Below are 16,247 nucleotides of genomic sequence, written 5' to 3'. Positions count from 1 at the left end.
TCATTGGAATCATGAGCTCTGGCTGTCCTGAAACAGTAGACCAGGCTTCTGCCTCCTAATTGCTGGGATTAAGGTGTATGCTACTATACCCAGCCTATATACAAATTTTTGTAAGTAGCACAAGCCTAGCTTGGGCTGGCTTTTATTCTTGTTCAAAGACTGAAGCTTGACTAGATTGAGAAGGAAGGTCTATCATTTTGAGTAGTCCTATATAGTCCACCTGTAGTCCCAGCACTTGGGTGGAAGACATGGGAAAATGTGATGCAGTGAGTCTCTTTAATCTCAGCACTCAGGCAGAAGCAGGCAGATCTCTGAGTAGGAGACCAGCCTGCTCTGTATAGACCCTGTCTCAATAAAGCCAACCTGGCCCCCCCCCAAACCTAAAAGTTTCAGATTTGTCTTTTTTATAACTAATTTTTGTTAGGTTGGGCGTCGATAAGAGTTTGGTGTAGCTGGGCAGTAGTGGCACACACCTTTAATCCCAACACTCAGGAGGCAGAGGCAAGGGAATGTCTACAGAGTGAGTTCCAGGGTTACACAGAAACCCTGTCAGAGGGGGGTAGATCTTAAAGAGTTCGGCATAAACTATGATGTTGGGAATTTCTGTGGGACTCCTGGTTGGGACTACTGGTGAACATTAGTTTGAGTTTTGTCACTTTGTCCAGTGCCTTCAAAAGCTCCTCCTTTGTGGCCTGACTGATCTGACCAGTGGCTGTCTAGTTCTTGCTTGTAGTGTTCCGAACGTCTAGCTTTGGGATGTGCTCCAACACACTGGAGATGTCGGGGGGCTGTTTTGTGGGTTAGCTTTAGATACCACCAAGACTGGAAGGTAATTTTAGATAGATGGTCTTCCATGTAGTGGGCAACACAGGCACCCAGATGCAATTAAATGTCCTATTAAAAAGAGTTATTGACACTAATGTGCATTTCCCAGTGCTGTTAAGAGATGAGCTAGCCGGGCAGTGGTGGCGCACGCCTTTAATCCCAGCACTTGGGAGGCAGAGCCAGGTGGATCTCTGTGAGTTCGAGGCCAGCCTGGGCTACCAAGTGAGTCCCAGGAAAGGCACAAAGCTACACAGAGAAACCCTGTCTCGAAAAACCAAAAAAAAAAAAAAAAAAAAAAAAAAAAAAAAAAAAAAAAGGTGAGCTAGGTCTTACTATTCTTTGCAGAGGGCTGCTGAGGGTACAGCTTTCATCATAGTAAGACCAGGAGCTGGGTTTGACTTTTCATCTTAAAACCACTATGTTATGTCTTAAATCTAAGACTTCTATAACTGAATTCCCTACTCCCAGGAAAAAAAATACAAAGAGGAAGGGGAGTCCCCAAGATCTGATTGTGTGTGTGTGTGTGTGTGTGTGTGTGTGTGTGTGTGTGTGTGTGTTCCAAGCACCAGGGCCAGGGCTTATATGTGGAGGTCAAAGGACAACCTAGGGTGTTGGTGCTTGCTTTCTACCATGTTTGAATTAGGGTCTCATGACCAGTCTGGGAGCTTCCAGGCATTCTCTGTTTCCCATTTTACCAAAGAGGTGAGGTTGTTGGTTTGTTTCCAGCTTACATATAGGTTCTGGGGTCTGACTTCAGATCCTTACCTTTGTTCAGCAAGTACTTTACTCTCTCACCTCTACCCCCAGCCATCTCCTTAGCCCTCGGGGAAACTATTAACTACGCTGCTTCAGGCTGGGCATAGTGGCACAAGCCTTTAATCTGAGCACTCGAGGAAGAGACAGATGGATCTCGAGTTCAAGGACAGTCTGGCCTATATATCATTCCAGGACAAATAACACCCCCCAAAACAAACAAACAAAACCAAAGAAACATTGCTTTGGAACTATTTTTTTTAAGGATTTATTTAAAAAAAACTTTTTTGAGACTGGTACTTACTATGTAATTCTGACTGAATGGCTGTCCTAGAACTCAGAGATCTGCCTGCTTATGTCTCCCAAGTGTTTTTTCTTTTTAAACAGAATTCTTTATTGATTCTTTGGGAATTTCACATTCACCCTAATCCTGCTCACTTCCAGTCCATTCGTATCTGTCTCTACTCATGCAGCATGACCCCCCCAAATTAATTCAAAACAAAACAAATCACCTCGCTCTTCTAACACTTCTTCATTCAATTCTAGTGGCATCGGAAGCTGTAGTGTGTCACACAGTAGACCCTTTTGTCCAATCAGCTTTACTTGCAAATGTTCATTTCAATGAGTCCTTGGTCTGGCCAAGGCCTCTGGCACACCATCATCACTGGACCCTCACTGAAACTCCTCTTGGATGTCCTGCTGCTGCCCCGAGATCCTGTGGGAATTGTTCTGCTGGACCAGTCCCTTCACTTACTCCAGCAGGGCATAGATGGGGCAGATGTTAGGGTGGGCTGACCCAAGGTCCGGGATGTGGGTCTGGGTGGTAGCTGAACTGGCTGGTTTGGACCACTGGGACTGTCACCCTCAGGTGAGGGGCAGAGCCAGCTCTCCTAGGCTTATGCCATCAGGGTCAGCAGCTCTCCATGCCTGTGGTGAGTGGTGGGGCCCTCTCTCCAGAGTGGGAGTGGGTTGGTGGAGGGAGGCAGCTCCTGCTACAGTGTCCACTAGGGGGCAGGGCTGTCTCAGCACAGCTCTCAGACTTCATATGCATGGTTCCTATGACCCCCCCTCTGGTAACACAGGCCATGGATGTTATCACTAACCCCAGCTACAGCAGTAGCTCGGGCGCAGGTGTCACTATGGCCCTGGTGGCAGCACAGGCCACCTGGAGCAGTATGGCCCCAGTGGCAGCAATGCCCTCAGATACCAACATGGTCTGCTGTCCAGACCTGGTCATTCGCACAAACCCTGGCTGCTGCTTAGCCATGGACCCAGACATGGCCCACATCGGCAACTCAGGCCCAGAAGACACCATGACCCTGTGTGGCAGCATGGGCCACCCAGATTGGCATGGCTCTAGTGGTAACAGCCCTCAGACACCAACATGGCCACAGGTTGTGCCCTAGACCTGGGCATCCATGTGGCCTTTGGTGGTACCATGGGGCATGGACATCAACACAGAACCTGGCTGTGGGAGAACCATGAACCCAGACATGGTCCCCAGCAGCAGCCTGGGCTCTGATGTCACCATGACCCCAGGTGGCAGGATAGGCCACTGAGATTGACATGGTTCCAGCAGCAGCAGAGTGACCCTCAGACACCAATGTAGCCCCATGTGGTGCTTCAGACCCCTGGCATTGGCATGGCCTTTGATGGTATCAACAGCCACAGACATTAACACAGATCTGGCCGCCATAGAACTACAGACCCAGACATGGCCCTTGGCAGCAGCCTTGGCCCAGATGACACCATGGCCCCATGTGATAGTGCAGGCCACTCAGATTGATGTGGCCCCAGTAGTGGTGCCATGGCCTTGGGTGCCAGCATGGCCTCAGATTGTGGGCCTAGACCCCAGGCATCTGTGTGGCCTTTGGTGGCACCACAGGCCATGGACATCAACAAAGACCCAGACGTGGTCCTCAGCAGCCTGGGCTCAGATGTCACCAGGGCATCTTGTGGCAGTACAGGTCACTCGGATCTTTATGGCCCCAGCTGCAGTATAACTCTCAGATCCCCATCTTGCATCAGGTGACAGCCCAGATCCTGTGTTACTGCATGGCCTTTGGTGATATCAGGAGCCATGAACAAGATTATTTAAATTTTCTTTTTTTTTTTTTATTATGATGGATGCTTTTTGCATGTCTGCACCACATGCATGCAGTACCGCTAAGGCCAGAAGAGGGCATCAAATTCCCGGGAACAGGCATTACAGACTGAGCCTTCACATGGGCACTATATTGAACCTTGTCCCTCTGGAAGAGCTGACTGCTGAGTCGTCCGTCCAGCCTCAAGGGCTTATCCATTTTAAAGAAAATTTAAAAATGTATTTTGTGTGTGTGTGTGTGTGTGTGTGTGTGTGAGCACATATGTCTGTACTTAGAGGCTTGAGGACAAACTTTTGGGAGTCAGTTCTTCCTGCTGCTGTGCTGCAAACTAGCCTGTGAGCTTCAGGGCCATTCTATCTCTGCCTCCCATCTGTACTCTTGTGCCTCTGTCTCCACAGTGCTGGGACTAACAGGTGTTCTCATGACGGGTGGGAACAAACCCAGGGTTCAGGTTGGTAGACAAGCCCTCTAGAGTGGGGTTCCATCCCCAGCCCTGAGGCTACTCTTGCAAAAGTATTATTTATGGTCCTGTCTGATGGAACCATTAGGTTCCTGTGGAGTTAATACATTTTTCTCAGTCAGGCTCTTAATATCCCTGTATCCCTGGCTGGCCTGGAACATTGTAGACCAGGCTGGCTTGGGTAGTGCTGGGATCAAAGGCATGTGCCACCATGCCTAACAAGTTTATGTGAAAATTTAAAAAAAAATAGGAATTAGGAAAAAAAAATTTGTTTTATAATGACAGGCCCAGTCTATTAGAAGGGTTCCTTGTGAAAATATACTGTGGCAATGGTTTACTTTACCATAGAGACACTGGGAAATGTTTTCTGAGCCAGTAGGTGTGCCTTTGAGCATGCTGGGACAAGTAGATTTCAAGACTTTCCAGAGTTGTATGCCAAGTGTGTAAGTAGTGCCTGGTGTGAGCAAATAGTGGGTATGGTATAAGTGGAAGTGTGTGTGAGGAGATGCGGTTGGGTGGGCTTAAGGACCAGGCTGGAAGTTCAGGTGTGATAATAAGACAGTCTGTTCCTATGAGCAGTTTTGGTTACTCAGGCCTTTGGAGGGGAACTAGAAGTAGAGAGGACTAACTGTAGGCCTGTTTCAGCTAAGAGGTTAGACCAAGTCTGATAGAGGGAGTGAAGCTGGTCGGTGCTTGGCGTCTGGGCCTCCTTGGTAACCTGCTGGTACTTCTGCCTCATGTGAAAATAGTATATTATGGAAAAGGTAGAGCACATAAAGAGTCTTTTATGAACTGGTTTCTAGATGCCTCTGGCAAGGCTGCCCCTCTTGATTCTAAGCCCCATTGTACATATCCCCATATATCCCCAATATACCCATTTTAACTTGGTTTGGATGGATATGTTAAGTGTGTTTTCAAGAGTAGTCCCTTGGGATAATACGAAAACGCTCCCCAGTGGGGGAACCAGGAATCATTTGAGAAGTCTTACACACTAGAACAGTGAAACCAGAACTCTGGAATTTTGGGGTTGGAGACTGACCCCAGGGGTTTGTGCATGGTAGGTCCATGATCTACCACTTAGCTCATTTGGCCTTTAGAAATGTAGCTTAGCTAGGCACAAACATCCAAGGGAGCAAAGAAAACAGTACAAACTGATTTTTTAAAAATTTGTGTATTCAAAGTTAGGAGCTACATGGGTAGGGCCTGTAGCTGGAGAAAATACCTCAGCTCTTCTCCAGGTCGGCCACTAAGTAGGGTAGTGTTTCCCTCAGGGCCTTGAGGAGTAAGTCCTTGCAGCTCAGGTCCCAGGCTGGAGTGAAGCTGAAGAGCTTCCTCATCTTGTTTGGGTTGGTGGTCTCCGCTCGAACTGCCTCATACTGCTCTTCAGTCAGCACACTGCCAAGCAGGGCGTCGAGCAGGGCGTCCACGTCCGTGACCCTGGCAATCAGTGCTTGTCTGTGCTGGTCAATGAAGTGTGCTGAGGACAGAAGAGAGGACAGAGCTGACCGCTGCTTCCGATTTCATTAGATGTAGTTCTAGGGGTGGGGGGGGATCAAGGAAGTCCACCCACCATGACCACATAGGCGAACTACACTCCCTCCCCGAAATGTGTGGGTAGTAGGTCGGCAGGGCTAGTCTTGGCTCTGGCCTTGGGTTGTACAATAGATAGGCTGTGCCAGGGTGTGGTAGGATGGGGAGGCCTCACCTGTTCTGGCTGCCCTTTGAGGAGAGGCACTGGTTGCAGCTGCCACAGCTCCAGACTCTGTAAAGAAATGTCAGGTGGTTCTCTTCCGTTTTCTGTAATCTGTCTGGAGCTGATGCCCCCTCCACCCAGGGTGCTAAGTTCAAGGCTACAATGGGAAGGGCTTTTTTTTTTTTTTTTTTTTTTTTTTTTTTGGTAAGGTAAGAGGAAGAGAAAACTAAGAGCCAAAGAGGCAGGCCTCTGGCTGGGTGCAGGAAGTTGAGGGTAGACGAACAGGGGGGCAGCCACACTCACCTCTCTGAATGACCGCTTGCAGCTGCCCAGCCAGCTCCTGCATGCCCATCTCTCTAAGCACAGTCATTGTGAGCTCCGCGCCGTAAGCTTCCAGGTAGAAGCTGACAAGCTTGTCAGTGAGGTCTATGGCGTCCATCTGCTGCAGGGGCCCCCGCGGGATGCGCCCATAGCCCTCGCGCAGTGGCACTGACTGCAGCTTCATCTTGAACTTTTTGAACTCCTCCGGGGTCAAGTTTTCGAGAGCGTCCAGGATGGCATCCCGCGCCTGCCCCATGGCTCTGGGGTTCGCAGCCGCGGTGGCCTGCTACCCTTGCTGACGCCTGCTGTGACCAGGAAGTCAGCAGTTTAGGCGGATGGGCGGGCCCAGACTCCACCACCCTCTTGCAGTTACAGCTCCCCGCTCTTTCCTCAGCTAGCAAGTTTTGGTTCCCGCCCCTAAGACTTTCAGACTCGGCTTTTGCTAGGTAGAGGATGGAGCTCGTGGGGGTGTGTTGGAGGTTTGGAGATGGAGGGTGAAGCTAAATTGTTATTCTCTGGCTGTTTGGGAGATGCTGAGAGGCTCAGGAGTTCCTGCTTGTAAACCAGCTGGCGCAACCCGTTTCTGTTCACTCTGAGTTTACTGGAGGGAGTATAGAAGTTTAGAATCTTGAAAATGTAGAAACCCCAAATCTCATTTCCCCAGGTCTTAGGATCCTCTCTCATGCCATAGAATATTAGAATTGTAACAGCTAGAACACTGAGCCCCCAAATTCCACAGAAGAAATGAAATGTAAAAGAGAGTGACTATGTCTTGGTCTTAGTTTCAGGCACATGTATTAAACATTTCCTTCATCCATCTCTCAGCCTCACATCTGGAGGAGGGGGCCCGGGGTATGAGAGGTTGGGTTGGAAGGGCTAAGGCCTCTTGAAACCTTACCAAATGCCCAGTAGTTAAATGTCTTGTGGGGTGATGACAACAGCCATTAGATAAGAAAACTCTGAACTGTGGGGAGACCTGAGTGAACAGCTAGATACTCCATACTCCTGGGATTGGCCGGGATGACATTGGAGCCTGCTCTGTACTCAGAATTCCTAACCTGCTTTAAACATGGCTGGGGAGGTTCAGCTGGCCCATCCCAGTTTTTAATCTGTGCAGTCTTGTGTATACCACACTACCAGTTTACCTTTCTCTTCAAGCTCCAGCCACACTGGCCTCCCAGTTTCTCTCAGTCGCCTTTTCGAGTCTTGGCAAATGCTCTTCCCAGGCTTAGAGCCCCTCCCCATCTACCCAGCTAGACCATTCTACCAGCTACTGCTGGTTAACAGAGCTCTTATTTGTAGCTCTTGTGATATTTTTTGGGGGGAGGTTGTTATAATGCTGGGGATTTTGCCAAGGGCACTCTACCTAGTCACTACCACCTAATGATTGTCTATTTTAGATAAGGTCTTGTTTATCTCACCTAGTCTAGTCTTGAACCCCTGGTCCTTTTACTCAGTCTCCTGATGGCTGGAATTGGAATTGTAGGTGTATTCTACCACATCTGGCTTAAGGTACTCCCCCCCACCCCCCAAGGATAGCTGTCCTGGACCTCTGTAAACAAGTCTGTCCTGGAATTCAGAGATCCACCTGCTTCTGCATCCCAAGTGTTTGGATCAAGGTCTGTGCCACCAGGACTTGCAAAAGTTCTACCTCTTAACACTGTTAAATTGTGGATTAAGTTTGCAGGGTGACAGAGGATGTCCATCCTGTGGCATGGTGTTCCAGCAGCAGCTTTGGTGAGACAGCAGACAGCTAGTGTCCCTGGCTCGTAGGGCTTAGCATGGCTCCTCATTGATCCTTATTCTTCTAGAATCTTCAGCTTCCTAACCTACACAAAGGAGCCTGTCCCTCTCCCACTCCTGCGACTCCCCAGACTCAGCAGAATCAAGCCCAAGCTCCTTGGCTTGACCCTAGAGAGCCCGTGTTAACTTTAGCCGTTCTGTCTTGCTGGCTTTTGGATTACAATTCAGCACTAACTCTGCTTGGGTTCTCTTTTGTTCTGTTCCATTTGCTGAGCCTGTCCTTTGATACGAGAAGTCACCTTTCTGGGCCAGAGAAATGGCTCAGCAGTTAAGAGCACTGGTAGCTCTTCCAGAGGACCTAGGTTCAATTCCCAGCAACCCATGGCAACTCACAACTGTCTGTAACTCCAGTTCCAGAGGATCTGACACCTTCACACAGACATACATGTAGGCCAAAGCCCAATGCACATAGGTAAAGAAACAACTCATTCTTAGAAAGTTGCCTTTTCTAAGTAGCAGTGTGGTCCTCCATAGGTGTCACTTCTACGCTTTTCAACAGTTTCTTTGAGGGGAAGAGTAGCTCCATTTACACAAGGGAAGTTGTACTCAGAGGTGGAATGGTCAAGAGCACTTTGCTTAGTCACTGGTCTAGCTTCTGTCTTCTTTTTAAAGCTGTAGTTGAACCTAGGGCATTATGTGTTTGTATAATTTCTATTCTCATCCCACCCTTCCCTGCCATTTTTCTTGTCTGGGCCGAATGGATTTTTCCTTGGTTTCTCCCTAGGATATCCCTCCATGTCTCTACCTAGTCTTTATAATATGATGTGTGTATAGCTGTTAGTGAACAGTATTTTGGTAGTGTGCTTTGGTGTATATAGATGTCAGAGAACAGCGTTTGGGAGTTAGTACTTGCCTTCCATCCCAGATTCCAGAGATTGAACTAAAGTTTCAGGCTTGTTTGGTAAATCACATTATTTATTTTGGTTTCATAAGATAGGGTCTCAAATTTGCTTTGTAGTTGAAGATGACCTTGAACTCCTGATCCTTCTGCCCTGACCTCAAGTGCTGGGATTCCAGCTGTGTACCATACACTGTCCCTTATGTCTTCTGGCTACCCATATTGAGCCTTTGTTTGGATGGAGTGGCATTTGCTTTTAACTGAAACTTGGGGGCTGCAGAGAGTGCCAGGAGGGAGTAATTGTGTGTGTGATGCTTCTGAGGAACAATGGGACTCGCACCCTGACTTCCCTCCTGGTGACTGAGAGGGGATCACGTTGGGCCAGATGACATCTGAGCAGTTACTTACAATTCAGACATAGAGATGCCTGGCTGGGATGTTCACCTGCCGCAGGTCTCAGGAAGTGTTAGCACTTTGATAAGATGCCACAGTGAAGCAAGAGACACGGACTGGGGAAATGCCACCCTTGCTGTCACAGAACTGGAAGTGTCATCCTGATGGCAGTTTTAAGCTGAACCCCAATAGGGACAAGTGATGCCTTAGTGGATGGGTGCTATTAGCACTCTGCAGATTCTGAACTGGAACAATTTTGGGAGAAGCCTATTTTATTTGAAAAAGATGTATTAAGATTCTACTGAAGTTGCAGCCTCTTTGGATGACTTTTATTATTAGCTTCCATTTTTGAATCTCACTATTTTTCTAGGCATGTGGTAAGCACTTAGCACACACAGTTTCCTTTAATTTCCCCAGTAACCTCAAAAGGAATTGTGTATTTTTTCCCAACATACAGTGGGAAACAATTTCAGAAGTCACCCTGGGAACAACACTGCTAGTCAATGTTGAAACATAGATGGGAACCCTATCCACATGTCACCTGTGGCCCCCAGATTCCACCCAACATCTCCAGGTCCCACTTTCCTGCTCTATAAGTTGGCTTATTTCTTGGAGTGATTATGTATAAAGGAAGTAAATACCTGCAAAGCGCCTCTGGAAGTGCCACCAGGAAGGTGAGTGTTGCAGTGAAGTTAATTAAATGGTGAAATTAACTTCCCCGTGTGTGCAGAGTGCTCTACGTGCCCTAGAGCATACAAAGCATATTCAGAAGATATGGAACAGCAGAAGGCAGGGGCAGAGGGGTGTCAGTCCCAGGCAGGTTTAACTCCCAGGCCCTCTGTCTCTGAATCAGGACGTCACTTCCCCTCTCGGTCTCAATCCTTCCAGTCAGTGCTCTGAGAAAGGCAGTGTCTTGACCATTGTCACCTAGGGAGATAGAGACAAGGCCTGCTGGTTCCTGGAGTCTGCCAGGCAGCTTGTACCCAGGAGGTAAATATGTAGGTTTTAGAGTTCTTGGGAAGTCAAATGCCCCCTTCTCTTTGGAAGTGCTCCTCACATCTTTCTAGATGAGGTACTCATCTAGAGAGTCTAGAGAGCTGAGCTTTGACCAGAGGACCTCTAGTCAGCTTAGGCTTTCCCTTGCCCCCCTGGACCAGAGCCAGAGTGGTGAGTAAGGTGAGATGCTTCTTGGTGTATAATCCCCTAACCCCTAAAATAACTAGTTGTTGGAACCATATTGTTACTTCTAGGGTCAGAAAGACTCTATTTTTCTTTTTTTGTTTTTTTGAGACAGGGTTTCTCTGTGTAGCCCCAGCTGTACTGGAACTAGCTCTGTAGACCAGGGCCTTGAACTAACAGAGATCCACCTGCCTCCAACATGATGGGATTAAAGGCCTGTGCCACCATGCCTGGCTTTCTTTTCTTTTTCCTTTTCCCTTTCCCTTTCCTTTCCTTTCCTTTCCTTTCCTTTCCTTTCCTTTCCTTTCCTTTCCTTTCCTTTCCTTTCCTTTCCTTTCCTTTCCTTTCCTTTTCTTTCCTCTCCTCTCCTCTCCTCTCCTCTCCTCTCCTCTCCTCTCCTCTCCTCTCCTCTCCTTTCTCTTTTCCTTTCTCTCTCTCTCTCTCTCTCTCTCTCTCTCTCTCTCTCTCTCTCTCTCTCTCTCTGTCTCTCTCTCTCTCTTTCTTTTTCTTTTTTGAGACAAGGTCTATGTAGCCCCAACTGGCCTGGATATTGCTATGTAGACCAGGCTGGTCTCACATAAATCATCTTGCCTTTGCCTCACAAAGTTCTGGGATTAAAGGAATACACCACCATGCTTGGAAAGAACACATATTTCCAATATTTCCAGAACATCAGGCAAGTTACTCAACCTTTTCTGTGCCTCCTTGGTTCCCTGAGACACAGGCAGGGACAGTGCAGTTACAGGAAAGTCTTAAATAAATTAAGAATTTTGAAGTACTTGGAACAGAGCTGGTACATACAGCCTCTGAGCCTTAGTTTTCCAATCTGAGGGCTGGGCATGTTACTGATCTCACAAGGTTGCAGGGAGGGTTCACTGGAAAAATTAGTGGTAATAACTGTAATTATAGGAGGTTTTCTTGGACTGACAGCCCCCAAATCATGACATGGAGACTTCTTATTATGAATGCTCAGCCTTAGCTTAGGCTTGTTTCTAGCTAGTTTTTTTAAACTTAAATTAACCCATTTCTATTAATCTATGTGTTGCCCTGAGGCTCATTTACCTCATCTATGTACTGTCCATCCCGCTTTCCTGCTTCCTCTGTGTCTGGCTGTCTGGTCCCCAACTGTCTGGGCCCTGGTTGGCTGGCCAGCTCCCCTTTTCTCTTTGCCCACCTGCCTTACCTCTGCCTAGCTATTGGCCATTTAGCTTTTTATTAGACCAACCAGGTGCCTTATGCAGGCAAGGTGAAACAGCAACACATCTTCACATAGTTAAACAAATGCATCATAAACAAATGCAACACACCTTTACATAGTTAGACAATTATTCTGCAACACAAACAAATGCAACACATCTTTATGTAGTTAAACAAATATTCTATTCTACAACATGATCAATATCAATATCTAACATTTGTTGAACATTTTTTGCATGCTTGCCGGGTGTGGTAGCTCACACCTGTAATCATCAGTGGGCAGATAGAAATTATTGAAATTGAGGCCAGCTAGGACTACATATAGAGGCCAGCCTGGATCTTTGTAGATCTGTCTCTGAGAAACCAACAAATATGAGAGCCTGTCTCCAAGACCAAAGAACTAATTTGTTGACTCTTCATAATAACCTAATAATATTTATTGTAACATGTAATCCCCATTTTAAATTGACAAGAAAACCAGGTTACCTGACTTGTGCAAGGACATACGCGATGGTGGAGTCAGGATTTGAATTTAATAATGGCATGTAGCACTTCCTAAGGTCTTGGATGCTGTCCCTGTTTATTTGGTTTCTTTTTTTTTGGTTTTTTTTTTTTTTTTTGGTTTTTCGAGACAGGGTTTCTCTGTGTAGCTTTGCGCCTTTCCTGGAACTCACTTGGTAGCCCAGGCTGGCCTCGAACTCACAGAGATCCGCCTGGCTCTGCCTCCCGAGTGCTGGGATTAAAGGCGTGCGCCACCACCGCCCGGCTTATTTGGTTTCTTTAATCCTCATGATATGCCCAGGACCTTGGCCATATCCTGCTGGTGTGGCTGAAGATGCTGAAGCCCATTGACACAGGTGATTTTCCCAGGGCAGTCAGTGTGAGTTAGTGATGTCAGCGTTAGGACGGGTGTGCATCGGTAGCAGCCTGCTGGGGGCTCGGCTTCTCATATTCAGTCATAAGAAATGCTCACCGCTCATGAACTTTTTTTTTTTTTCTGAGATAACATCCTGAATTCATTTATTTGTTTGTTTGTTTGTAACAGTCTCTCTCTCTCTCTCTCCAGCTCTGGATGTTCTGGAACTCATTATGTAGACTAAACTGGCTTCACATTCAGAGATCTGTCTGCCTCTGATGGTACACCTTTAATCCCAGATGGATCTCTTTGAATTTGAGTCCAGCCTGGTCTACAAAGCAAATTCCAGGACAGCCAAGACTACAGACTACACAAAGAAACCCAGTCTCAAAAACCAAAAACCAAAAAAAAAAAAAAAGAAAAGAAACCCTGTCTTGAAAAAACAAAAAGCAAAACTGCCGGGCAGTGGCGCACACCTTTAATCCCAGCACTCGGGAGGCAGAGCCAGGCAGATCTCTGTGAGTTCATGGCCAGCCTGGACTACCAAGTGAGTTCCAGGAAAGGGGCAAAGCTACACAGAGAAACCATGTCTCGAAAAATAAAAACAAACAAACAAACAAACAAACAAAAACAAAAAAAACAAAAAAACAAAAAACCAACAACAAAAAAACCCAACCAACCAACCAACAAAAACCAAAACCCCCCAAAAGGTGTGTGCCACCACTCCCAGTGATATCTCACTTTCTAGACCAGAGTAGCATTCAACTTGTGGCTCCCTTCCTGCCTCAGCTTCCTGGGTGCGAGGGCCACAGGTGTGAGCCATTGCTCATGGCTCACTCATTTGATTTATCACTCTAGCTGTTGGGAGTCTTTCCCATGGTACAAACTGAGACCTCGTCTCTGAGCCCAGGGAGTTTGTAAAACTTTAGTTTCAGGAGCAGCAACACTGGTTCCCTCCTCCTCCCTTAGACATGGCTTCTTGCTCTGTCTTGTTCTGTAATCTGCTTAAGATAATGTCTCTTTCTTTGGTCAAAGACAGACCTAATCCATCTCTGTCACCTTCTGGCCCTGGATACACACTTCTATGGATGAATCAAATCTAGATTCGTTAGCCTCAAATTGACAGTGATGGAAATTCTAGATGAGATAAGAATTTGGGATGTTAGCTTTTGAACCTAAATGAAACTGCTTGTGGCTTTGATGAACAGCTCCAAATATCCATTTGCCCCACACCCTTCCTGTCACAAACATCAGGTCAAATCTGATCAGTCCAAAATACCAGCAAGGTAGTTGAAGGCTTAGAGATAATGAGAACAGGAGAAATAAACCTTGCCTGGACTTTTCAGTTCCCTGGTAAAGAACGCTAGCCTCAAACACAGATAGGATTACAGCATGCCTGAAATACCAGCATCCAAAGACCATGGCAGGAGAAGGCAGAGCCTTCAAAGAGGAAACTGAGAATTTAAAATAGAAACTCTTGACTGAGTGAGATAGCCGTTGAGCAAGGGATGAGCAAAGCTAACTCAACTCTGAGCAAAACTGGTTGAATCTGAGAGGCTAAATGAGGAAGAGTTAGTTTCTCTCTTTATTCAGTTTTGGAATAATAGTTGATCATGATAGTGTGCCATACACTTTATTCCAAGCCAGAGACAAGTATAGAACACAATTTATATTCTAGCAGAAGACAATAAACCAATGAGTCAAATGTATTACATCTTAAATGGTGGTAACTGTTATGTAGAAAAAGGAATCAGAGAAGGGGAGGTTTGAGGAGACGTTGACTGTCAGCTCTGGCTCATCTGTAGTCATAGCAGGGGACTATTGGCAGGGGACTGAGGCAGGATGATGAGTTCAAAGTCAGTCTCAAAACAGACATCAGTCATGGTCGTAATCCCAGTCCGTGCAATGTGGAGACAGAAGAATCATACGTTCCAAGCTAGCCTTAGCTGCCATCTGTAACTTTTGTTCCAGGGGATCCCATGGCTTCTGACCTCTGTGGGTACCAGGCATGCACAAGGTACACTTACCTACATGCAGGCAAAACACTCATACATAGAATCTAAATCTAAAAAAGTTTAAAATTAGTTATATATATATCATATACTTCTGATAAATTGAAAATACATGACTTGTGGGAAACTAGGTTTCTTCATTTATCACACAATTGATTATATGTGGACACATATATAAAAATATGAGATTTCTTCCTTGGCTTGAATATTTTTATAGTTTTCATTCTATTTTGGTCCTCTCCTGCCAATCACTTCTTTACACAGGCTGTGGTAGGGGGCATGGGACTTCACAAGATTGATTCCTGAATAGCTTGCCGTGGACGACATAACTCACACAGTAATGCAGCAGCTGTGCCTGGAGCTTGGGAAGCACATGCGCATTGGAGACCCTCGCTTTGGAAATGTTCATGATGCCTGTAGTTCCTAATATGCTCTAAATGACAAAGTTCTTTGTGCACAAACGGGGCAGTTTATATGGCAGATAGGGAGCGTATTGGATGTACTGTAGCTAGAGTTTTCCTGCCTGGCCCACCTCAGGACAAATCTCTCTCACCCGCCAGTCCCACAGCCATTCAGACCCAACCAAGTAAACACAGAGACTTATATTGGTTACAAACTGTTGGCCGTGGCAGGCTTCTTGCTAACTGTTCTTATATCTTAAATTAATCCATTTCCATTAATCTATACCTTGCCACATGGCTCGTGGCTTACCGGGATCTTCACATGTGGCTTGTCATGGTGGCGGCTGGCAGTGTCTCCCTCTCAGCCTTCCACTTCCCAGAATTCTTCTCCTTGTCCCGCCTATACTTCCTGCCTAGCCAATGGCCAATCAGTGATTTATTTACTGACCAATCAGCAACACACTTGACATACAGACCATCCCACAGCACTTCCCCTTTTCTTTTCTTAAAAAGGAAGGTTTTAACCTTTACACATCTCCAAAGTCAGCTTGGTATATTTGGGAATTTGGGCGTAGCTTCTCTTAATACTTCCTGCTGGAGGGGGGCGCTGTATCTTATGGGGACATAAAGAATATTTTAGGATTATGGAGTAGTTCATGAGGGTGTATCGTCTGAGCCAGTTGCCTTGAAACCATTCTGGATGTTGGATCATCTGGGCCATGGTATCATCGGAGACCTTTCAGGTGGTCTTGGCTGGTCAAACCTGATGTATCTTAATCTGGAACAAATCCATAGCCTCTGGTTTTCTGTGGAAACAAAAGCAGAGCCTCCTTTCCAAAGCAACATATCCTTACATCCAAATTTTGAAGTCAAGGTACCTTTAAAATATACATTTTGGCATAACTCAACAGCTTTTGTAATCAAATGTTTTTCTTCAGTTACGAATGTCAAAGAGAACATAATCCAGATTCTCTGTGTGGTAGCCATCTTTACGTGGCTTATTTTTTTATATTAGCTTGAGCCTATTGCTTTAAACTGCAGCCTTCTAAGCCTGAAATGGCGCTGGTGCTATGGCTGCTGGCTCCGCCCACTTCAGCTTCCCAACATGGCGGTGGTTTTCCACCAGCTCTGGGAGCCATCAACTCTCAGAAATAGTGGGTCTATGCTTCTATCAAAGCAGCGTGTAGCCCAGAAACCTCTTTTTGTTTTGTTTTGTTTTGTTTTGTACTAGCAAAGGCTAAATCCACCACACAGCTTAATGTGCCACTTGCAGAGGCCTCATTCCCGCCATACTGCAGGTCAAGCATGCACGCCAGGAACCCGCCATAGTAGCTCAAACACGCAGGCTGCCGCTAGCTTGAAAGAGACAACTAGGAGCTGTTTTTAGCTCCGTTTTAGAATCTTTTTACTC

The 16,247-nt window shown here is 46.4% G+C and overlaps 1 protein-coding gene across 2 annotated transcripts; it reads right to left on the bottom strand.

Annotated features, from left to right (window-relative positions):
- Positions 1 to 5,295: 5,295 nt before the first annotated feature.
- On the bottom strand, positions 5,296 to 6,470 carry LOC131899344 (apoptosis-associated speck-like protein containing a CARD). 2 transcript variants are annotated; one of them, XM_059250783.1, is made up of 3 exons: positions 6,140 to 6,470; positions 5,849 to 5,905; positions 5,296 to 5,620 (listed from the first exon to the last, which is right to left on the bottom strand). In XM_059250783.1, exons 1-3 carry the CDS (start codon positions 6,411 to 6,413, stop codon positions 5,367 to 5,369), a joined length of 585 nt encoding a protein of 194 aa, XP_059106766.1. In that variant the 5' UTR covers positions 6,414 to 6,470; the 3' UTR covers positions 5,296 to 5,366. The 2 variants fall into 2 exon arrangements, with proteins under 2 accessions (XP_059106766.1, XP_059106772.1); XM_059250789.1 differs by lacking the exon at positions 5,849 to 5,905.
- Between the last annotated feature and the right edge of the window lie 9,777 nt (positions 6,471 to 16,247).

This window comes from Peromyscus eremicus, chromosome 1 (genome assembly GCF_949786415.1).
Source record: "Peromyscus eremicus chromosome 1, PerEre_H2_v1, whole genome shotgun sequence".
Taxonomy (NCBI): Eukaryota; Metazoa; Chordata; class Mammalia; order Rodentia; family Cricetidae; genus Peromyscus; species Peromyscus eremicus.
The sequence above is the reverse complement of the archived record's forward strand: the minus strand, read 5'-3'. Positions and strand labels throughout refer to the sequence as shown.

Excerpts from the sequence above, each read along its gene's own strand:
- LOC131899344 (XM_059250783.1), bottom strand. The coding sequence starts at position 6,413 with ATGGGGCAGGCGCGGGATGCCATCCTGGACGCTCTCGAAAACTTGACC. Across the intron at positions 5,906-6,139 it reads GCAAGCGGTCATTCAGAGAG|AGTCTGGAGCTGTGGCAGCT; the intron begins GTGAGTGTGGCT and ends ATTTCTTTACAG. Across the intron at positions 5,621-5,848 it reads TCAAAGGGCAGCCAGAACAG|CACACTTCATTGACCAGCAC; the intron begins GTGAGGCCTCCC and ends TTCTGTCCTCAG.